Below are 24,778 nucleotides of genomic sequence, written 5' to 3'. Positions count from 1 at the left end.
GACTTCAACAGGAGAAACTCCATTCTCACTTGCCTTTGGCACAGAGGCGGTTGTCCCTGTTGAGCTCGAGCAAGCAACATTCCGAGTCCAGAACTACATTCAAAGTGAAAATGACAAACAACTCACCCTCAACTTGGATTTAGTCGAGGAACACAGAAACCAAGCTCACTTGAGGAATGTCGCCTACAAGCAGCGCATCTCCAACTATTATGACTCTAGGGTCAAGCCTCGTTCTTTCAAAATAGGAGACTGGGTCTTAAAGAAAAGATTACTCTGCGACAGAGTCCCGAGTGAAGGCACACTTAGTCCAAACTGGGATGGACCGTATGAAGTCATTGGCATCAGTCGCCCTGGCTCTTACACACTTAGAAGCTCCGATGGCAAGACCCTTGGCCATCCATGGAACGCTGATCACTTGAAGTACTACTACAAATAGACTCACGATGTACAAGTGTTGAGCTATAGCCGTTCGGCATCCTATGTAATGAAGGCCATTTGGCAATGAATTCAATAAAGAGGTAATTTAGCCAACTCAGCCCTCACTCTTTTACATTCATAGCAAGCGATGCCGGAACCCTTCTCAATCAGAAAGCAATCTGTCTTCCACAGTCACTACAAAACAAGCAAATGAAGACCGTGTCAAGCGCCAAAAAAAAAAAAAAAAAAAAAAAAAAAAAAAAAAAAAAAACAGCTTCATCCAAAAAGCTTCACCCGAAAAGCTTCACCTCCAAAGCTTCACCCACAAAGCTTCACCTAAAAAGCTTCACCCAAAAAGCTTCACCTCCAAAGCTTCACCCACAAAGCTTCACCTAAAAAGCTTCACCCACAAAGCTTCACCCAAAAAAAACTTCACCCGAAAAGCTTCACTTAAAAAAGTTTCACCTACAAAGCTTCACCTAAAAAATCTTCACCTAGAAAGCTCCCTCTACATACTTTCATCTACAAAGCTTCACCATCAAAGCTTCACCTCGAAAGCTTCATCTACAAAGCTTCATCTACAAAGCTTCACCATCAAAGCTTCACCCAGAAAGCTTCATCTACAAAGCTTCACCATCAAAGCTTCACCTCGAAAGCTTCATCTACAAAGCTTCAACACCAAAGCTTCACCTACAAAGCTTCAACACAAAACCTTGCTCCAAATAAACAAATTTTGTTCACAAAACCCAAGATGCCCTTGAACTTGTACAAAAACACTTGGGTAAACATAAACATTTTTTGTTTTACACCCACAAGGGCCCAAAATTTTCCTTCTTATTTATTCACTTATATATGTTCCCAAACATATTATAATAGATCCAACAACAAGCCAAAGTCCCAAGTTTCATAATGGACAAAAGTACAAGCAATTCATCAATAATGAAGGTGCTACAAAAATTGGAATCTGCCCCAAAATAGAAATCCAACCCAAGAGACTTTTTCTTTCTCTCCCTCTTCCGCCTCCTTTCATCTATCAAATTTCTGCAACCTCTGCTCTTCTCCAATGGAGCTGAATTTTGGACACCCTATAGTTTTTGAGCATATGAACAACTTTCAAGAAGGAATCGTTTCTGTTTGAGCGACGGAAATTAAAGTGTTGAAGCTCCAACCATGATAGTCGGCTTCTTGCAGATTTCGAAGCTGTTGTGATGTTTCGAAGATCTGGAAATATTTAACCGTTAGTTCATCCTGAATTTTTGATATGTTATGAAAGAGTCGATGAGGAACAACTTCAATGAAGAAAGAATGCCGATCTGAACAATAGAAAATGGAGTTTCGAAGCTCACAACAAATCTGACGGGTTGACAGAAAAATAATAACCAGTCATTCATCATACCTGGATTTCTGGAGTTATACTGCTCCGAGGGATCTCAAATTTGGATATGTTGTAGTTCACGAGCTGAGGAACAACTTCAATGAAGAAAGCATACCGATCTGAACAAGAGAAAATGGAGTTTCGAAGCTCCCAACAAATCTGACGGGTTGACAGAAAAATAATAACCAGTCATTCATCATACCTGGATTTCTGGAGTTATACTGCTCCGAGGGATCTCAAATTTGGATATGTTGTAGTTCACAAGCTGAGGAACAACTTCAATGAAGAAAGCATGCTGATCTGAGCAAGAGAAAATAGAGTTTCAAAGCTCACAACAAATCTGACGGATTAACAGAACATTGATGAACAGTTACTCATCATACTTGAATTTCTGAAGTTGTACTACTCCGATGGATCTCAAATTTGGATATGTTGTAGTTCACAAGATAAGGAAAAACTTTCATGAAGACGACTTTGCAATCTGAGCTATAGAGAATGGTGTTATCTTGCATCCACTCAGGCTGATTAGTGGAAACGAAAAGCAATTCCACCAAAGAAAAGATGAAAAATAGAGAAAAGCTACTAATTGCACTTGATCTTGTCTAGTCAATAGCATGCAACATCAAACACACAAAAGTTGGAAATATTTTTAGATAAAGCATATACGAATGTGTGACATCGAAACAAGGATTCGTTACTTTGACAAATTAGTAACACGCGAGACACCTCATTCGACAACTCTCTTCGCCTGAAGACTTGGGGGACTCCCACCATATGCTACTGCACCTTGATACTCGGCAGTCTCACAACCACTCAGTGACTTGGATTTTTCAAGTCTCCAACCGAGAAGTTTTCCTCACTCGGGAAATTAAGGGAACACTACCTCAAACTACATGCTTCACTCACAAAGCTTCAACAATACAGGTTTCAACAAAAGCAAAAATTCAAAGAACTTTATGAAGAAGGCTTTGGTGTATTTAACACAATATGTTGAAATGAAGCAAAGCTTATTTATTAATATTTTCGATAAGCCACAAATATGTACATATACATGAGTCAAAATAAACAAACAAAAGGGAGCCTTCACAAAGGTTGCTTAGGGGAAGTCTCAGCAGTCGGTAGAGCCCCAGAAAGAGAAAGCACCGGAGGGTGGTTATCCGGAGCCTCAGTACTTGACAAAACCCCAGAAGGAGGAGGCATTGGAGGTTCATCATTTGAAGCTTCATTACCAGGTACAACCCTAGAGGACGAAGGCAATAAGTGCCTTTGGAACAAACCCACAAACCGCTGATGATCAAGTAAAACCTTACCATCAGATTCCTTCATCTGGTCAAGCTTCCTCTTCATGTTTGTAGCATAGTCATGGGCGAGCCGGTGCAACTGCTTATTCTCATGCTTGAGCCCTCTAATCTCCTGTTTGAGACTCATCACTTCAGCAGCCAATGATTCAACTTGGCGGGTTCTAGCAAATAGGCGTTGGGCCATATTAGACACAGAACCTGCACACTGAACACTAAGAGCCAGAGAGTCCTTAACAGCCAACTCATCAGACCATTTGGAAAGTAGTCTGTTATCTTTGGGAGTGAGAAGGTTCCTGGCCACCACTGCAGCGGTCATATCATTCTTCATCACAGAATCCCCAACGGTAAGAGGACTAGTAGGGGATATGAAGGATGGGCGCCATATGTTGTCTGGAGAAGGCGTGGCTGTCTCTTCTCCAAGGTTCAAGTCAAAACGACGGTCGGAGGGTCCAGACATTTTCAAATGTGTTGAAGAAGGAAGAGGTCAGACAAATCAAGATCTTAGAAGTGCAAGAAATGAGCTTCTACTGGTAGAGATTCAAGTGTGCTGTGGAACTTAATGCCAGCCTCTATAAAAATCTGCACTCGACGGAGCTTCAGAAATCGAAGAGGCGTTTGCTTTCTCAAAAGCTGGGCTGCTCAGAGACCACGAGGGCCGATCTCAGAAATCGAAGAAGCACCTGCTTTTTCAGCCTCATCAGCACCTGTCACATGCACAATCAGCTTTGCGGAAATTACGGGCAATCTGTCGAAGATTTCTGGTGAAGTAGAAAGCACGTGAATCTTACTGTTCAATCACCGCTCTCCATATGCACCATCAACTCCTCGGGTACCACATATAACTTTGTCAAAGATCTCTGACAAAGTTTAGGCACGAGAATTTCGAAGTTCCAGCTACCCTACTATTACCCATAAGGGTAAAGGAACAACACCACTGCTTGACAACTGGAAAGTCCCTATGTGTGTCGACCTCCGTGTTTTGCGGCAAGACAGGTTGGCAAGAACGTCCAATCTTTACTCACATTCGAGAAAAGACTCCCAACATAATTACTTTCTCAAAAACCGGAGTAGCACCGCTTTCCGAATCTCGAGAGTCAGATCCTCGACGGGATTGCTTGTTCGAAAACCGAAGAGGCACAACTCTCAGAACTTCGAGAGCCAGATTTCCTTAGATAAAGCTTGTCTGTAATCTTCACACGTAATATCAGCTTTCCAGATACCACATACCACTTTTTCAAAGTGCTCTGACAAAATTAAAACACGTGAAGCTGGCAACTCCCACTACATTGCTGTGACCAAGAAGGGTAAATGAATAGCATTACTACTTGTTATTGGGAAATCCCTATATACATTGACCTCCCTCCTCAACGGACAGGCAAACCTGCAAAAATGCTCAACCCTTTCTCGCATTCGAAAAGGCACCCTCAACATAACCTCTCGAAATACTCAGCTTTATTTCCCCCCGATAATACCTCAGCAAATAAGCCACACCAAGAACAAGAGTATCTCATATCATCAGGGTCGAAAGCAAGAGTATCCCATATCATGCTTTCTCCCTGTCTTTGTCTTTGTCTTTGTCCACACCTGCAGGACAAGGAGAAAGAGAGCAGTCAGTCGGAACCTGAAATCAAACCTCCAATTTAGAACTGACTGCCTGGAGCCTTTGCCTGGTTGCTTACTTAGCATTGCTCTCGAGTACTCATCCTCAACTGCTGTCAAGGTCACGAATTCCACCGGCAAATACCTCATGACAGTTGATCAGATATTGGCTCTTTACACTGAAGCTGCCAAGCGGGGATGAGTCACTACGAAGGAATGTTCTGAAGGACCATTTAAATGCAAAGGTTGCACACCACTTCTGCCATGCAAAAGATTGAAGCAGAAGGTTCAACGGTGGGCTGAAACAGATCACTACAGCACGACACCTTTCCATACCACATTCATTATTCCGTCAAAAGCAAAAGTATCTCATATCATCTCTTATCCATTTGCTTCTCCTTATCCTGGCAGTTGAATGAGAGACAAGGAGAAGGAGAACAATCAACCAGAAGCCGAAGTCAAACCTCTGATCCTGGGTTGCTTACTTGGAAGTTTGACTGCTTACCTTGTCTGTCACCTCTTTCGGCAGATCTCCTAGCTCGGCGACTTGGGGGACTCCTACTATAGGGTTTGTATCACACTTGACTAAGCCCGAAACTACAACTAAGCTTCAAGAGAAATTGATACATTACCTTGTGCGTCAACATCAGCTAAGTACACCATTCCCGGATGGAGGAAAGGTACTTCCAGAGAAGGGCAGATGAAGATCAGACCACACTTCGGTACTTAGAAGTTTCATGATTACTCAAGGGATTGGATCTTGCAAGTCCCCAACCGAGGAGTTTCCCTCACTCGGGAACTTAGGGGAGCACTGTTTGTACCATACTTGACCAATCCCGAAACTACCGAGCACCGGCCAACGCTATACTGTCAAGGACCCAGAAGAGTTCCCCTCCGACCAGGAGGTCAATCACTACTCGACACGTGTCAAGATTAGAAGCCAATCAGAGCGCAGCACGTGTCGACATCAAGAACCAATCATAACATGACACATGTCAATGTGACAAAGCTACAAGTTTTTCTATAAATAGGGGTCATTCCCCCACAATATTGCCTAATGCCATTTGTGTTAAATCATTCACAAGAACTCACTAAATTGAGAGCTTGATCCTTTGTACTTGTGTAAGCCCTTCACTACTAATAAGAACTCCTCTACTCCGTGGACGTAGCCAATCTGGGTGAACCACGTACATCCTGTGTTTGCTTCTCTGTCTCTATTCATTTACGTACTTATCCTCACTAGTGACCGAAGCAACCAAGCGAAGGTCACAAAACCTGACACTTTCTGTTGTACCAAAGTCTTCGCAGATTTTGTGCATCAACAGAAATCTTTTGTTATTTCTTCTGAATCAATCTTTTTGGCAAGCTCTTTTTCAATGTACACAACCATTGAATCTGTAGAAATTCACTCTCCATCTTGTTGCGACGTTTTGTTTTAATAAGATTCATTGCTGAAAAAGCTCGTTCAGTAGTTGCTGTAGAAACAGGAAAAGTCAATACAAGTTGAATTAACCTATCAATCAAATAGTACCTTTCGGACCTCTTTGTTTCAACTAATCCCCGACATAATTCCAAAGTAGTAGACATTTTTTGAAATTGAATTTTTCAAAAATCTATTAGACTATCAGAAAAAATATATTAAACTTGAAATTGAATTTTTAAAGTACGAATTCTTAAAATTAAAGTAATAAACAAATAAAATAATCAAGACATAAGAATAAAGTGATTAAAAACTTACCTATTGATAAGAAAAATCAATAAGTTTTCTCACTTGTATTGTATGCTCGGTTTTTGTGAACTGCACTGCAGAGAAGAGATGTCGAGACGAGACAAAGGCTTTTCCGAAACTCAAAAAGGGTCACTGTGTTGTACCCCAAAAGTCGAAATAAAATAATAAACTAGTCGACTCCTAGGAAACCTAAATTAATAAAATATTAAATTTACTTTTTAAAACCGGATGAGATGACTACTCTACTCCTAGGAAACCTAAACTAATCTCTATACTACTCCATAAAAACTAATAAAATAAATAGACTTATGGGACGTGTGTCAGTGTAAGATTTGAATTATAATAATAATAAATTTTGATATTGATTAAAGTGAATAATTTATTTAATATTTATTAACTCTTACTTTTTCTAAAAGTAGTCCTATTGTTCAGAACTTTTACTCATTGGATGGGCTATAACAATTAAAAATAATAAAATAATCTAAATTATCAGTATTTTTAACCTTAAACAACTAAAACTCTCCCAAAGCTAGAGCCCACCCTAGCCCTGTTACTAGCTCCGCCGTTGCCTTTAAATATCGCACAATCCTCATTACTGCATTCATATGTTGTTCTCTAGGGTCATGAATGTAATACCTTGAACATTTAAATATATGAATTAGATATTCATAATTATGAATATGTGGAGAAAATTGAAATAAATCGATTTATGGGTATGAAAATTTGAATTTTAAAACTTTTAAAGTTTTGTTTCCATAAATTATTATGAATTATGTTGTGAAATTTATCGTTAAGTTAAAAAGATGGAAATGTCCCTAGTTGGCTTAACGTAATTATACTAGGACGCATTTTATCCTTATATATTTTGACATATTTGGATAGAGGATGATTCCACGAGTGTGTAGGCGAAAACTGTTGGACAAATGAGGTTATAACGAATGAAATAGAAACAAATGAAAGTAGGGGCAAAATAGTCATTTTGCCATGATTTTGGGAACGTTCCAGATTGGGTTCTGGATGGAAATATGCTATGGGAAGGAAAAGAGGGGGGAAAAGAAGAAGAGAAGGAGCCACGGGAGTGGCTGAGAGGGAGGGGGAAAACCAGAAAGAAAGAAAAGAAAAAAAGAAAAAAAAAAGGGGGGGGGGAAGAAACCAATGGGAAGAAAATGAGGAACATGAGGGTTTGAGACTGGCCAATCAGAAGAGGGAGAAGGGAGAGGAAATGAGAGAAGGGAAGGAGGAGAAGAACATGACCCCTTCGACCCATTCCCTTTTGTGACCCAATTGAAACCTAGGGTTTCTGATGCACTTTCTGGCCAAATTCAGGCGTTTTAAGTCGAGCAACCCCTGGGAAACACCCCCATGATCTTCCCTTTACCAATTTCACCTCAAAAATGGGAAAATTTAGCCTTGATTGGGTGAAACCTGCACTGGTGGGTGCGGTAGTATCTTGTCGAACAACCAGAAATCCTAAAATGTTTTTGTTCGATCACCCCCACCTATAGCTTCCTTTTGAGCTCAGGAAAAAAGCCCAAACAACTGTAGGGACAATGGAGCACCGAGAAAGAAGAATCGAAACCACCCAAATTCTAGGTTTCCAGCGGATTTGTGGTGATTTGGGACTTTTCTCGGCCGAACTAGGCTTCGGCCCAGGTATGAAAGTTGTTCCCCTCATTGAACTCTACTTTCCTATAAAATTTGGTAATTTTTGGAAATAGTTGAATTTTTCGGCTAGTCGGGACGGCCGACCGCCCCCTACGGCAGCGCGTGTGGCGGCGAGTGGCCAGTGAGCCGCCGATGCTATTTTACACTAAATTGATATCTTGATCTTAGATTTGACGCCCATAGTATGTGATTTGATTATTGTGAACCTAGTGTCATTAAGGTGCATTACTTGATTATTATTTGAATTGACGATCCAACTGTTGGATCGTCATCAAACTTTAATACGTTATAGTATGTAATATTTAAGGACATTATAAATTTACGGATCAGGAATCCGAAGTATGGATCTTCCCGAATTGGATTTGTAAGTTCGTAAGATAAAATGTTAACCGCCACTTGAATTCGTGATTGGCGGAAATTCGACCGTTGGATCGTAACGAAATTTTAGGATGTTGTTCTAGAAGCATAATGTGGATGTTGAGAAGTTATGAATCATAAATCTGATAGGCGAATCTTTCAGTTTAGATTTCTAGGGTTGTGGACCCTATCCTCGATATCGATCCATGTTTACTAATTGTGATCTAGAAAATGGATAAAGGAATGAATGGTGAACTACGAAAGGCTTGATCCCTATTGAGGGTACGTAGGCAGTCTAACAGGGGTTAGATGCAACCTTAAATAATTGAAATTAATCTTTTGTTGGGAATTTGAATTAAGAAAAGAAATTTGGTGATTAATTGTAAAATTAATTCTTAGGTTTTGGTAAGAAAATTGTGATTATAAATTTGTTTTTGTGAGGGATTAAGGAATTGAAATAAAGAATCGTGATTAATGGTAGTTAAATTAAATAAGATTTTAAAATTGGGCCTATCACCGAAATTATTTCTGAAAAAGTAAATTTTCGGGGCGGGGCTTTACAATGCATGTATTGACTTACTACACTCAAGGCATAAGCAAGGTCTGGTCTTGTTTATGCCAAGTACATTAAACGACCTACTAACCTTTGGTATCTCCCTTTATCAACTGGTACTTGATTAGGATTTACACTAAATTTCAACCCTTCTTCTAGTTGTGTAGTGACTGGCTGACAAACTGACATGCCGGTTTCTTGCAACAAATCAATGATATACTTCCTCTGAGACAAGAAAATTCCATAACCACTTCTTGATACCTCAATCCCTAGAAAATATTTCAAAGATCCAAGGTCCTTCATCTCAAATTCTATAGATAGGTAGCTTTGCAAAGCATCACATTCTTCCGGATCATTCCTTGTTACCACCATATCATCTACATACACAATAAGTGTAGTCAGCTTCCCATTTTGTCTTTTTAGAAAGAAAAAAAATGATAAGAATTACTTTGTCTGTAGCTAAATGCTCTCATTGATTTTGTGAATTTTCTAAACCAAGCTCGAGGAGATTGCTTCAAGCCATACAAGGATTTCTTCAACCTGCACTTTCTTTTGTAGTTATCTGAAGCATTACATCCCGATGGAAGTCCATATAAATCTCTTCCATTAAGTCTCCATGCAAGAAGGCATTCTTCACTTCGAACTGTTGTAAAGGCCAATTCAGATTTGCAGCAAAGGATAACAAAACAAGGACCGTGTTGATCTTGGCCACTAGAGCAAATGTATATGTATAGTCGATTCTATATTTTTGAATGTATCCTTTTGCTACTAGTCTTGCCTTGAAGTGATCCAACGTCCTATCAACTTTGTATTTCATAGTAAAAACCCATTTGCATCCCACAAGTTTCTTGCTAGCTGGCAAGTCTGTGATCTCCCAGGAAGCATTCTTCTTCAAAGACTTCAACTCTTCATTCATTGCTGCTTGCCAACGTGAATCAGCTAAAGCCTCATGCACATTGTTAAAAATATATACAGTAGATAATTGATGCACAAATGACTTATTTGGTTCTGACAAACGACTGGTAGACACATAATTTCTTAACGAGTATAACACATTAAACTCATGATTGAGTTTATTCATTGAATACCTAGTCTTGCACTTAGGGTCAGCTTCATAAGTAAGTTTAGTAATACCTCGAGTGACATGGTTAAGGAGGCAACGTGGTGGTGGTGTATTCGGGATCGAAAATGATTGGTTATGGTCATTAAGGCTCAATAGTGGCGAGACTGACTGTAAGATAGCTGACGGTATTGGATTGTTCGGTGGTGAAGAAGGCAGTGAGTTGCCTGATGGTGTCAGCTTGCTTTATCAAGGTTTTAAACATTGTCTTCATGTGAACGATTACCACTTGTCTTCGAGATATCACCACTTAATTCCAAGTCATTCACATTATTATTTTCTTGTGAATGATCACCACTTGTTTCCAAGTCATCACCACTTAAATCTAAATCATTCACCTTATTATTTTCTTGTGAATGACCACCACTTATTTCCAAGACATCACCACGTAAATCCAAATCATTCACAATATTTGTGTCTGGAACAGTATAATCGAGAGTTTGAACTTCTGTTTGGTTCTCCCCCTGAAGTGAAGACTCGGGATTGGCAAAGTACATATCATGCTCATGAAGTGCAACATCCATAATGACAAACAACTTTTTCGTCGGAGGGTGATAACATTGATATCTTTTTTTATTTGAGGCATATCCTACAAACACACATTGTAAGGCTCGAGGTTCAAGCTTACTCATATGTTGTTTATGGAGATGAATGAATGTCACAGAGCCAAACACGTGAGGTGGAAGATTAGGGATTGCAAGAGAATCAACATGTGAGGAGAGAGCTTGAAGTGGTGTCTAAAAATATGATAATGGGAGACTTCCATCAAGCAAGGAAGCATGAACAACCTCCAGAAGATGATAGTTCTTACGTTCTGCAACCCCATTTTGTTGTGGAGTATAGGGACATTTAGTTTGATGAACAATACCATGATGATTAAAAAAGGCACGAAGTTCAAAGTTCACATACTCGCCCCCATTATCACTCCTGATAACATGTATTTGCACCACCCAATGTACCAGTTTTAGAGGGTCCCCAAACATTAGAATGAATTATGATAATTGGAACTGAACTTTTACTCAAACTGGACAGAAATGAAGTACGATGACTTTTAGCCAATTCACAACCTTCGTAAGTAATCGAAAAATGCATGTCCAAGTTGACAATGCCATAACCAAACCTCTGTAGATTTATTCCTCTCCCTATGAGATTCGTCCACAGCAAGAGCTTGAGTCAACATCTGGCTACTGTTCGATGTCAGCTCCAAGTAGTAGAGCTTCCCATTTCTAATACCGTAACCAATCGTCTTACGAGTCTGAATGTCCTTAAAAACACACAAATAAGGCCAAAAAATCACAATACAATGTAGGGCAACGATTATCTAGGCAACATATAATAGATTATAATCAAAGGGAACAACAAGTACGATATCTAGATTAAGGGTATCAAAAAGGCAAACAGCTCCTTCCCCGATAATAAGGGCATCATTACCATTGGCAACACTTACAACAGTTTTGGTGGACGGGATTATGGCTTGTACCTGTCTAGAATCACAAGTCATATGTTCAGTAGCATCAGAATCAATTATCCATGTTCGTAACAAATACAAAAACCTTTAAGACATTACATTGTTACATGTATCAGTGAGCAAGGGGGAAACTTCTTAGCTATATGTTTAGAATCAACCTTAGCTTCGGCAAACAAGGCATGTGACTATCTACAACGAGAATCACGAGTCTAGTCTCAATTATCAAGATAGCCAATAAGTTCGAAACAACGAGATTTGGAATGTCCTCTCAAACCACAATAAGGACACTTGCTAGGTGGACGATAGGAAGAACCACAAGTCCGAGTGGTAATAATTTCATCACGAGCCATTTTGATTGTAGTGTGTGGGCCACAAAAAAGAAAAAAAAAACAAACAAACAGCAACTCAAAAACAATGTTTTCCCTATTTTTCTTTTTTTTTCTTTCTTCTTTTTCTTTTCTTCTTTCCTTTTTCTTTTCTTCTTTTTCAACACTTCTGCGTTATCCCTTTTTTAATTGTTTCCTTTCTCTAGACTTCATTTAGTTCGCACAGATACCAAAGGATTGCAGCGGATGGGATTTTTGCAAGCAAAAAAAAAAAACTTGCAGCAAATGGTTCGTGGATTGGTGCGATGTTAGGTGTGAGCAAGTTCAGTGGCAGGGTTAGTTCAGGCAAAGAGGTTCAACTGGCAATGATACGAAAATTAACTTAACACACAAATTAAACCCTCTTGTTGTCAAATTGTAGTAAAAATGCAAGTAGGGATCGTTCTAAACTGAGGATTAGGAGGGCTTGCTAAAACCTCTAAACTAACTCAAAAACATAAAAACAAAGTTAAAAACGTTTGAATAGACTCAAGTACTCAAAACAGATTCTAAAGACGCAAAACAACTTAAAAACACTCAAAATTGCCTAAAAACACTTACTGGGCAGATTTGACTCTAACACAACTTTGGATGAATTTAGTGTTTTGGTTTGAATCAAAACACTCAAAAACACTAACGAAATAGAAATTTAACACTTTGAAACAACAAAGTAAAAGGGGAATTTTGGTTTTGACGAATTCGAAACAAACAAACAACTTATAAAATTAGACATATTGTAAAGCGAATTTAAGAAATGAGATGATGGATGGATTAGTTAGAGGTCCGTTCTTCACACATGACACACTTGTACATGAATTGATTTCCAATTGCTTTTCAATAAACTATGATGCTCAACACCCCAGATTAACCGTGATGCACAAATTAACCCTCATATTTTCCTTTACTCATTGAGTTGGATGAATGCATGCAACAACCCAAATCATTCTCTAAAAGTCCCCTATATGAATGCATAATAGAGATACAATCAGAGATCATTACTTTCAATGAAAATCATAAGTGTTGACGAGGCAATTATAACTATGAATGCATGATACATTTGCCAAGAATTCAATTAACGCGATTGTGATAAACAACCTTCACTACTCATGAATATAAACTTGTAACGATTAGGTGAAACTCATTTATATTCTAGCATCTAATTCATGCATGAAAACTAAGTATGCATCCTTAATAAACATACAAGAATCAGTTATGAATAAAATAGATAATTGAATTGCAATCACAACTTATCAAATCACAATTGGAAGAAATCAATTCATATCTCAAGCATGTTCATGGCTTCAAACTTCCCCCTAACTAAATAGGGGTTTAGCCACTCATAATTGCAACAAAATTAGAAAATAACAAAGTAGACATTGAAAGCAAGAACGAAGTACACCTAAAACGCTCCAAAGTTCCAAGCTTGAAACGCCAAGGACCTTTGTGTTTCACCACCTTGTTGCAGCACAAGTGTCTAGGATGTGTATGGATATATGGAAAGGTTAGGAATGTATTTAGGATTGGTGAATGTCTCGGCCAAGGGAAGGAAAATATATGGAATTGTGTTTGATTTTTGGTTGGATGAGTGCCACGGCAAGGAATGAAAGTGTAAGTGTATAGAGTTGTGAGATGTGAAATGTAGTGTCTTTGGATGATGGCCCCCAAATTATGGTGAAGGGTGGATGTATTTATAGGCTAGGGAGAGGAGTGTATGGAGTTGTAATGAGTGGATGTAATGGGTGTAGTGGATGAATGTTTGGAGAATGGATGTGTTGGGTGAAATGAGTGGATGTAGTGGTAGGTGAATGTGTTGGGTGAAAGTGGTAGGTGAATGTGTTGGGTGAAAGGAGTGGATGTAGTGGTAGGTGAATGGATGTGTTGGGTGAAATGAGTGTGCTAAAATGGTTATTTATAGGGAGAGGATGATGCACAAACTTCAAATTTCGTCCATTCCTTTAACTCCAAGCATATGCTATCCATTCCATACCAAAAAATGCTTCAAAATGCTCCAAAATGCACTTCTTTCCTACATTAACCCTTTGGACCTACAAACACACGAAAATAGCTTAAAATACTAAAATAACTACGAACTAACAACATAAATGCCAAAAAACAAGCTAACTAAGTTGCATAAATATACTCCTATCAGGCGACAGCCAATAGTGGCAGATGTAGGGGTCTGAGTTCTGGGCTTCAACACAATGCGTATGACAAAGCAAACAAACATAAGGGTTCGATTAAGCAACAACAGCATCGCTCGCTGGTTATACGGTGCACAACACAACGGGCGATGCAACTGATGATCGGACGACGGGCTGCACAATCTAGCGGCACGGCTTAGTGATATGGATTCTGCACACAGCAGTGGGGTTTTTATTTTTCTTAACCTAGGCTTTGGTGCCAAGAAGAGAATGCTATTTTGGAATTGTATTGTGTCTCTTTTCATCTCTCCAGGAGGAATTTATAAGATATTACAATCAAATCAATAAGGAAAGAAATAATTTACATGAAATCATACTAAGCTGGGAATCTCAAGATTACAAGAATATATACAAAAGTCAATAGTCATTAGGTCACTGTCTTCCCTAATCTTCTTTGAGGTAAGTTAGTTGAACAATTTGCCAGTCACGCTCGAGGAGAAGATAAGAGGAATATAGGGAAAGAAAAGGAAAACTTAAGAAAGAATATAGTAAGCTCTATTCTACATCGTACGTGCTGATCACGGTGTTTTTGTTTTGGGAGACTTTGGATGCGATCCCTAGTTATGAATAATCTTTGACTGAAACTTTGTTGGTTTTCAATTTTTGATCCAAGTCCCTAAAATTAATTGATAATTTATTTCTATGTACGTTACTATATTTTTTAAATTAAAAATTAAAATTTATAGTTGTTTATAGTAATGATATTTTAAATAAAAAACATAATTTGTGGGATTAAAAATATTAAAATATAAATATACTATTGTGTGTGTGTGTGTGTAAACATGGGTACATTCATAAAAAATAACCAAAAAATTATTGTATCAAAACATGGATACATTCTTCAAAATGGGTACATTTAGCAAAAATAAAAATGGGTACAAATAAATAAAAAAATATGGGCACAAAAAGAAATTAATATATGGGTACAAATTAAAATTGAAAGGAAAATTGGTACAAATTAAAAAAGGGTTGCAAATTAAAAATGGGTACAAACTAAAAAAAAAAATATATGATAAAAAATTTAGCCATAAATATAAATATACTAATTGTAACATTTTTAATATTAAATGAACATATTTAGAAATAAAAAATATTTTATTATTGAAATAATTAATGATATTATTAATACAAAGGACATTGATCAAAAATTGAAAAGTAATAAGGTTTTAATCAATAGAGTAGTAAAAATAAGGATGAAAACCTAATTACTCCTTTTGTTTTTTAGTGTCAGGTTCTTCCATGTTCTGTATATTCATTATTCATTCTCTTCAAGCATTTTAGGACTTATTTGAAAGTGCTTTTAAAATGACTAAAAGTATTTATAGAGAAAAATGTTTTTACCTTCCAAAAGCACTTAAAGTGCTTCCTGTAAGAAGCACCAATCATGTGCTTCCTGCATAAAACACTTCAAATGTTTTTTTTTTCAAGATTCACTTGCATTTTTACCAAAAGAGCTTTCAGCCATTTCAAAAGCATTGCCAAATGAATCCTTAACCTTGTTCTCAATGTTAATGCAGGTTGATGTACAAGAAAATCTTTATAAAGTTATAAAGTGGGACCAAATCAATTTTATAACTTTAAGAAGGTTATTACTTAGTAACATTGCAGTTAAAAGATATTATTTATTGACTTATTTATACTAAATGAATGTTGTATTTCCAAATAGGGTTTCTTGGGAGTCAAGTATTTTATTTTTTGCACACAAAGTTCTAAAAGGCGTTAGGCGCTAGTCAGGCAGAGGGTAGGGGCCTAGGCGGTTTTCTTAATTTCAATTACATTTATTATATAACATATTAATAAATGTATACTTATACTTAAAAAAAAACATAATTGTATTGGGAAACATAAATTCCAAAATAGAATGACATAGTGAAGTATTAGAACATATTGAAAACATGGAGAACACGCATATAATGAATGTTTATCCACATATTCAACAAATCTCTTACAATTTATTGAAAAAAGAAAATGCAGAATGAAAGTTATCAATTTTCTATTTAAATGAGAGTTGAGACATATGCGGGTGCCTAAGCAGGTCTAGATGGGTTAGGCGGCCGCCTAGGCAAGTCTAAGTGCCTTTTCTTAATTTTCAAATACCTATGGATTAATCGGGGCGTTAGCTAGCCGCTAACCGCCTAAGCAGCGCTAGGCATAGACTTTTAAAATAGTGTCTGCACGTATGTACCCACAAGCTCAAAGATGTGGCATATACTCTAGAAACTAAAACATTGTTCCAAACAACTTTATTTGTGATACTGTGTACTTTTGTACTTGTTGACAATTATTACTATGTGGAAGGTTGTTTCCATAGGACGAGACCAATAAAATTATTACAATGTGGAGTTTATTCTTATACGTAATTGGTCTCAAGTTGGGACCCAAATCTTTTTTTACTTTAAGGAGGTTATTCATTTAGAGCATTTCAACCCATTTTGGTGGATTTGAATCAAGGAATAGACTTATGGGCAGTTACCACTCACTTAAATAGTAAACTGCCATAGCTATTACTATTCACTAGTACTATTCATCCATTGTGAATAGATCTGACATGGTTGTTACTGTTCACAAAGGTTTATGTATTTTTAATGTATATATAATTATTTAGTAACTATTGAATGGATGAGATTAATTTAGAATAGGCGACTATGATTATGTTACGTGTCCATGTTTATTAAATATTTTGTTTAGACTTTCATAAATGAATTGTGGTACATCCTAAAAAAACCTAATAATTACATGTAACCGTTTAATTTTTTTTTTAATTTTTATTTGATTATTTTTCTGATTTTTTCTTGAATTTTTTTCAAAATATTTTTTGGATTTTTAAATTTTTTTAGAGAAAATAAAACGAACTGTTGAATTAAGTGAGAATATAATTTGAAATGGAAGTCTTAGATTTGGCCACGTGTCGAGTACATTGGAAGTAGCCACTGTGGCAGGCCGACTTCAACACCTTGGATTTAGATTTGGCCTTCGGATCGACATGGTTGGCGACATGGTTGGTGAGCCTTGGTGACCTAAAAATGGATGGATGTGTGTTTTGAGTTGGATTTGGAATCTAGCCATGTTAATTTAACATTAAGTCTTACTTTAGAGAGAATTTACTGTATGTAGCATAGCTACAGCTGCAACCAAAACCAAATACAAAATGTTCTCAACTCTCGAGAACATTTTATTTTATGACAAGTGTCTCCTACTTTACACCCACATCTAACACTGTTAACTTTTTATAAAATTCTTTAAAACTAAAAAAATTAAAGAAAGCAACTCTCGAGACCCACCCCCAAGACTTTTCATCTCTCTTTCTCTCTCACCTGGGAATTCTTGGGTTGGACTGTGATTTAGAAGTCAGGTGTACATAATTCAAAGACAGTTCCGATGAGGGGTGCCGTCAAGCACAAATTCTAAAAAAAATCAAAGAACTGCATACCATTGTTATCATGATTGATCAGATATGGAAAAAAGAAACGAAAAAATCAGAGCTCCGACCGTTTCGCTCCCAATTGCAGCGTGTGGGCTCCGGCTTTCTTGGCCGACCGATCTCGCTGGTCTCTTTATTCAGCAACCCATCGTCGTCATCTTCTTCTTTAGCTTGATTTTCTAGGTTTTCTGCGATGAGTTCAGTTTGCTCCTTGCTGGCTTTGTCTATGCTGGGTTTGCGATTGCGAGGCGGACGAGCACAGAAGTCGAATGCTCTCTCTCTGCTGGATTTGTCATTGTTCGATGAGAATAGACGCTCCAGATTAACCTGTTTGGTTTAACTTTTGGTTTTTATTTATTTTTTAATTAGTTTTATTAAAACTTAACAGTGTTAGATGTGGGTGTAAAGTAAGAGACACATGTCAAAAAATTAAACAAGAGACACAAACGGGACACGAAATCCGGAACAGCATACCTCAAGCCCCTAGTGGATAGAGCGTTGAGTTTCTACTACTGCATCCCTTGTTCGAAACAACCTCTAAATTATTGTAATAGTTTCAAAATCTTCCTAACAAAATTTAAAAAAAAAAAAACCCGTGCAAACCCAAATGTGACTAATTACTAACCAGATCAACTCTTTTTATGCTGGTCTATGAGTCTCACATTCGTGTTGGTCCTCGATCGAATATCACAAACACGAATTGCCACCGCTAATAATGCGAAAATGATTGAGCTATGTCCTTGACCATAAATTAAATCTTATTATTGTATATGATAGATTGTCCACATAGGTAGAACATTTCGCTTCAACTCATTATGCTTTGTGTTCAAATCCTCCTTCTTAGTGTAGTTTAAAGTAGTATCGCTAATATGCAATAATTTTGTAATTTGTTGAGCTGCATTTGCTAATAAATAGCTAGATATGTATATGTTGTCTTCCATAAGCTTAAAGGATTTACTAAATCTGATCTCATATCAGGTATAAAATCGAGTTTGCTGATGTGTATATAAATTTGTATGGACTGGACAAACTTACCAGCATAATAGACAGCCCATGAATCATGTGCTATGGGCGTATAAATAGTTGGTATCAAATAATTCAAATTTGCTTGTTTGCAACTACTCCTTAACTTGGCTACGTCTTTGAAATTTCAACTCGTCTTTCTCACTTCTCATGTATGCATTTCTATCATTAACTTCAAAAGTGGAAAAGTATTGTTCAATATTTTAGACCTAAATGATTACAACTAATAGAGCACGTGTAACATACCTGGAGCGGTCATTCTCGAGAACTTTGGTTGCTTGAACCACAAGAAAGCTTCTACACACGCCCTTGTGCACTCGACTCAGTGATGAGTTTTAAGATTTTGTTGCGTATGCTGTATGTGCAGGGATCCCTTGTACTTATAGTGGCTCGAGGAATTTCATCCATAAAAGAACACTACAACCCACCTGACAGCCAATTGCTTGATCCTCAGGCCAACGTAGAGTTCTAGACTCTTTGAACCCCTTCAGCCTCTGAATATACAATTCGATACTGCTCATGAGACTACCAGTGTTAGTCTAATCCGATCCCTAAATACTAGTTAAGTCTTGTAGTCCCGCAATGACTATATGAGACCAAACCTTAGATGGAAACATGTATCGAGATAAACTCTTAACAGAGTATTCTAGAAGTGTTCGATCCTTAGCATCTCAGGTCAAATGAACGCCTTCAGTTTCGCTTGATTCGAACCAAGACTTCCCTAAGTACTTCATAAGAAAAATAAAGTTGAATAATTTTTTGATTTTTCAATAACTTCAAACTCAATTCGTGCATAAAGAGCTCGTTATTACACATATTTAACACAAAACACACTAAAACGTTAGATGGAGGTTTCTGGACCATAATTAAACTCTCATCACAAACATAAACAAGTTAACAGATATATTGCTTAAAACTCAGACAAGCTCTCATCATCTTCCACCACAGAGGCCAAGTAGTTAGCATTGTCCGAATTCCTGACCGAGCAATCTGCACGAATTTCGCCCTTGGAGCCAGTCAACACGCTAAGTTGCCCCATCTTGATCATGGACTTGACAAACTGCTCAAAGAACAAGGTCTGGTTAACGGCAAAGCTTTTCACAATTTCCTTAGTCCTCTTATCGGTGTACAAATCTTGGTCCGACGTGAATAAACCTTGGCGGTTCATGAGATCAACATAGTACTTGTTGTCGAATATGTCAGGGGTACGGATATCTTGCGGGACGGTAGCGTTAGTATCGCTTGCAGGGCAAACTGTTTTGAGGTCATTTGCAAAGGTTTTGTCCATGGTAGCATCTTGCGTCGGATAGAGCCTGCCGGTGAAGGAGGAACAATGGCTGAGGCCAATGGTGTGACCTCCAGACAGGGCTACAACATCAGTGGCATCTAAGTTTTTCTTGGCAAGATCTGTTAGAAGCTTGGTTGTGTTACTGGTTGGTCCGGGAAGGTTTGCTAGGGTTGCATTTTGTGTGGCAAAGTTTAGTCCATCCTTTCTTCCCAAGGGCACATCATAGTCCGGGCCACCTGACTGCATCAACAATATTCAAAACAAACGCTTAATCATGTAACAAAAAGTTTCGAGTGACATTTTAGTACTCTGGAGTATTAAATTCTTGTCATTTAAAGCCCTTAGATAATTCAATGGATTGTCCCATTTTCTTTAACATCAATTGGATTGCATCGAAATGCTCTAAGTGGCGGAATATTAGAGATTTAATTAGTGCTAAAATTTTATGTGTACACGCCAAAGAGAATGTCTTGGTCATTGTTTAAGATTTAACAATTTCTACTTGTTCCTAATCGTGGGCATCTTCAGTGGTTCGTACATTAATATGAAAAAGTAACACCACTCCAACTACTACATTAATTAAGTAAAGCTACTAACTACTTGTCAAGTAAAACAATTAAAAAACAGATAGTCATGTGCTAGAGGAAAATGTAAAAACGAAAAATATGCAATAGATTATCATGTGTCTTGATTCTCTTATATTTCTATATTGTTGTGATATATTAAAGGTTCTACCAACTCCACAAACGGGAACACTTTTTAATTTAAATTATAACACATGGACTGGGGATATGGAAATGAATTAACTAGTTCATTCAGATGCCCATGAGATGAGATCCATGAAGGTAAATCATTTAAAAATGTTTATATCAAAGCATAAGATAAGTAACACTTGGAAGGAGTCTAACTAGGCAATGATATCACATTTATCATCTAGAGTTCAACAATCGTATAAACTACTGTAGTATTACTTAGGTCTGATTTGATTTGGTACTAAAGTGATTCTGAAAAAAGTTGGTATCAAAAAAAGCTGAGAGTTTTTTTGTGTTTGGTAAACATTCAGCTTCAGTTTTTTTTTTCACAATTTTGGGTAAAAAAAAAACCAAAAACAAGAAGCTGCAAAATTCAGCTTTGAAAAACCGATTTTTTTTCACATTTGTTTTACATAAAAGTTTACCACATTATAATACTACTTTTTTTTTCAAAAGCATTTTTACAAAAAAATTTAACAAACACTCTACTGCTTTATTTCACAGCCGTTTATTCTCACAACACAGCAGAAGCAGCTTTTTTTTCAAAATACAGCAATACCAAACCAGCCTTTAGTAATGTCACAGTAGCATACAGGATTGTGATATCTTTCTCTTATGAAAATAATTTATACGGAACAGGTTTACCGTCAACATCAAGTTCCGTTCAATAAAACAATAAATATATAAATTTGATCATGACACCTGTGATGGAATCCGTTGTATCTAAGTTTTTCTACCTCTTATGGCATGGGATGTATAAATGTCCAGAAAATTGCTAACATGCAGATATTGATTATCATTTATCCACTTACAGCCAACTATATTGAACCATGTAGAGTAATAGTTCCCTGGGATCTATGGTAAGATATTTTAGAACATTGAATGCAGTTGGTTGTTCGATAAGGACAACAGGGAAGGTATCCGCTTCTGTCAAAAACATCTGCACCACACAAATTCTTGCATGTGTTTCCCGGAAACCCTCCTTTATAATGAAATTATCTCTCCGTACGAACCTTATAATCGAATATTTTACATTTTTACAATCATCTAAAAATTATATCTGTAAAATATTATTTAATTTGAAGATCGGTTAATAAATCATATGCATCAATAAGTGAACGGATTTGGTATAAATTATCTATTTGTTTGATAGATATAAATGACTAATTTTTATAAATATGAATTTTTGATGATAATAAAGAGAATGAACAATTCCAAATTTATTGTTCATACAATTAAAAAGCATTACCCATAAGTGAGAAAACAAATATGTTTACACGAAAGAATACAAGCATTATTCTTTCTCATATCAATATGTATGGTTGGAACGCGCCTTTAATTAAAAAATGAAAAGGAAAAATCTAAAAGCATTCTTGTAATTTAAAGAAGAAGAAAAAAGAGCGAAAAGTCATCAATGAAATTTCCTACGTAAAAGCAAGTATTCCAGTGGAACGAAATATCCACATCCATCACTATGGTCAAGTTATCAATTGGAAAGAGATTCTCTAAAGTCCAAAGATCTGGTGATCCGAGTTTTTAAAATTTAATCAAACAGTTAAAAATTGAAAAGTTAGTAAAAAAAATTTAAAAGTTCTAATAATTTGACTGTTTTGATCAAATTTTAAAGGTCTAGATCATTTGATCCGAGCTTCTGAAAAGATCAAAGATGATATCTTTCCATTAAATCATACTTTAGTTTAGTCAAAAGCTTTGAAAAATAGGGTTTATTGCCGTGCAATTTCAGCTTTAGAAAAAGATAATTAAAGCTGTCGTGAAAACTAACTAATATTTTAGGCAATCAATAAATATAAAAATTACCAGGAAAACAGAATCCCTAGCAGCGAGGGCGACGATATCAGAACAAGAGACGACCCTTCCACACTTCTTGTGAACGCGGTCGCGGAGGTCATTGATGATCTCAAAGGCCTTCGCCCTCAAGCTTAGGTTGGGAGGTGCATCCTGCTCACTTGGTCCGCTGGCTGATCCCTCAAGCAACACAGATCCATCACAACCCTGCATTAATCATTTTCTCAATTTAATTAGTCGATCTTATATTTTCTGTGACGGCTTCTAAAATGGTTACAAGTATTTTCTAACTATCTTCCAACTACGTTTATAAGAGAAAACATTTACGAATCATAAAAAGTGTTTATGGACAAACCCATGTGTTCTTCAGAAAGCACCTTTGAATATTTTCAATTTTTTTAAAATAATTTAAATTACTCCCATTAAGCTTACCAAATGACATTGTACTATATAATAATTTAATTATCTCTAAAAGTAGAATATCATAGTATACAAAAAGTTGGATAAACTTCAAGGAATAAAACCTTAGTTACCGCTAAAGACAATAAAACAGCTGACACAAAGCAATCGTGAAACTAAAGGGCCGATAATAGCTCTCAAAATCGACACTGAACCAAAAACTGTATAATCTTTGCTAAATGTTACCTGAACAAAACAATCGTGGAAATGGAGACGGAGCAAGCCAGCAGCTTGGCCAATGTCCGCTTTGAAGACTTTCTTAAGCTGCTTTCGGACTATGTCGTCAACCTTAGGGCAGCTAGACTCATAGAAGTTCCATGAAAGTCCTTGAACCACGGGGGCAGAGGACTGTGCCTCCGAGACACAAAAGAAGGAAGAAAGGAAAAGAGATGAAACCAGAAGCAGAGAGGTTAATGAAGCCATGGTTTTTGCGTTTCTGTGTGTTTTGAGGGACAAAGACCCTTCTCTTTATAGGCGCATATTCCATGCTTTAAGCTTTTTTAATAAGAAAAATTAATGAGAATGGTTTGAAAATTTTGAGTTTTAGCGATAAAGATAAAATAAAGGGTAAAGTGAATAGTACCAGGATTGACTTTTTAGTGTAAAAATGTGGTTTTTCGTTAAAGTGAATAGTACTATGAGCTTTTCGTTAAAGTTCCATTTTTTAATATGAATAGGAAATTACTCTTTATTTTGAAGAGATTTTTTCCAGGAAAACTAATGGAAATGATTTGAAAACTTTGAATTTTAACTATAAATATAAAATAAAGAGTAAAGTAAATAGTATTAAGATTGACTTTTTAATATAAAAATATAATTTTTTGTTAAAATAAATTGTACTGAAAATTTTTCGTTAAATTTTTTTTTTACGTATCTCAAAGACAAATTCGTATACAATTTATCATGACCAAGGTCTAAAATATCAATATTATCCCGATATTTCTATTGAAATTTCCGTGTTTTTGAACTATCGTTATTTCTGATATCATGATCTTGATAGGAACTCTATGTGGTACTAAGTCACTCATGTATTTTACCATGCAATGTATAAAATGTAAAATATTGTACTAATTCATTATATATAAATGATTATGGTGTGTTTAAAATTCTTTCATTAATTACTACATATTTTCTAGACTCACAATGTTTATCAGCTCGCTAAATAATCAACTTAAATCGGTTAAATTCATCATGCAATGCATTTCCTTCCAATTTTTTGTGATAAACTAATAGATAATTGATTAAATAAACATCCTGCAAAGTTTCAATAAAAATTTCCAAATTTTTCTTACAATTTCTATGGTTTTTATTCAATTTCTATAGATATTGATAATATCCAGATATTTCTATCGAAATTTTCATGTTTTTGAACTACCGATATTTTCGATATCATCGATATTTTATTTTAGACCTTGATCATGACACGCAATACATATATTTTGAATATATTAAATAAAAAGGATTAATGACTTCTTTACCTTGGAGAATAAATTAAAAAATGACTTTTGATTAATAGCCACGTGGTAAGCACATCTCGAGACTCAACCCTTTCATATTATTGCACCTAGGGCTGGAGCCGCTGCACACTGTTGTGGAAAAGTCATAGAAAAATCTTATCCCGCTACAAGATAAGGATGGTGGGTGAAAAATCCAATCTTTCTGCCAACCGTAATCAAACTTGGCAACCAAGAACACAAGCTTGTAATGATTCCTCGATTCCTTGATTCCTCGATTCCATGTGTCTATAGTTAAATGAGTAAATTTGTCAAAAGTAGCAATTTCACCTGGATGGTTAGGTCCCTACATGGAGTCTGACATCTATTTGCTTAACTTTTTCTTATTAATAAGCCAATTAATTATTTAACTCCTCTACCACGCA

The 24,778-nt window shown here is 36.5% G+C and overlaps 1 protein-coding gene and 1 long non-coding RNA gene across 2 annotated transcripts; both read right to left on the bottom strand.

Moving 5' to 3' along the window:
- Positions 1–1,233: 1,233 nt before the first annotated feature.
- On the bottom strand, positions 1,234–2,181 carry LOC139188824 (uncharacterized). The gene is made up of 3 exons (XR_011572149.1): positions 1,995–2,181; positions 1,814–1,911; positions 1,234–1,638 (listed from the first exon to the last, which is right to left on the bottom strand). It is a non-coding gene; the product is annotated as an uncharacterized lncRNA (long non-coding RNA).
- Positions 2,182–19,336: 17,155 nt separating this feature from the next.
- LOC103444775 (peroxidase 12) lies at positions 19,337–23,396 on the bottom strand. Its single transcript, XM_029109405.2, has 3 exons — positions 23,086–23,396; positions 22,453–22,647; positions 19,337–20,122 (listed from the first exon to the last, which is right to left on the bottom strand). The coding sequence occupies exons 1-3, from the start codon at positions 23,320–23,322 to the stop codon at positions 19,505–19,507; spliced, it is 1,050 nt and encodes a 349-aa protein (XP_028965238.1). The 5' UTR covers positions 23,323–23,396; the 3' UTR covers positions 19,337–19,504.
- Between the last annotated feature and the right edge of the window lie 1,382 nt (positions 23,397–24,778).

The sequence above is a fragment of the Malus domestica genome, chromosome 10 (genome assembly GCF_042453785.1).
Source record: "Malus domestica chromosome 10, GDT2T_hap1".
NCBI classification, from domain to species: Eukaryota; Viridiplantae; Streptophyta; class Magnoliopsida; order Rosales; family Rosaceae; genus Malus; species Malus domestica.
This window is presented reverse-complemented; position numbering and strand designations above follow the sequence as displayed.

What these genes read in the sequence shown, in the direction of transcription:
- LOC103444775 (XM_029109405.2), bottom strand. Translation starts at nt 23,322, where the DNA reads ATGGCTTCATTAACCTCTCTGCTTCTGGTTTCATCTCTTTTCCTTTCT. An exon ending in TCCACGATTGTTTTGTTCAG is followed by an intron (nt 22,648 to 23,085) that starts GTAACATTTAGC and finishes TGATTAATGCAG; the next exon opens with GGTTGTGATGGATCTGTGTT. An exon ending in CTAGGGATTCTGTTTTCCTG is followed by an intron (nt 20,123 to 22,452) that starts GTAATTTTTATA and finishes TTGTTGATGCAG; the next exon opens with TCAGGTGGCCCGGACTATGA.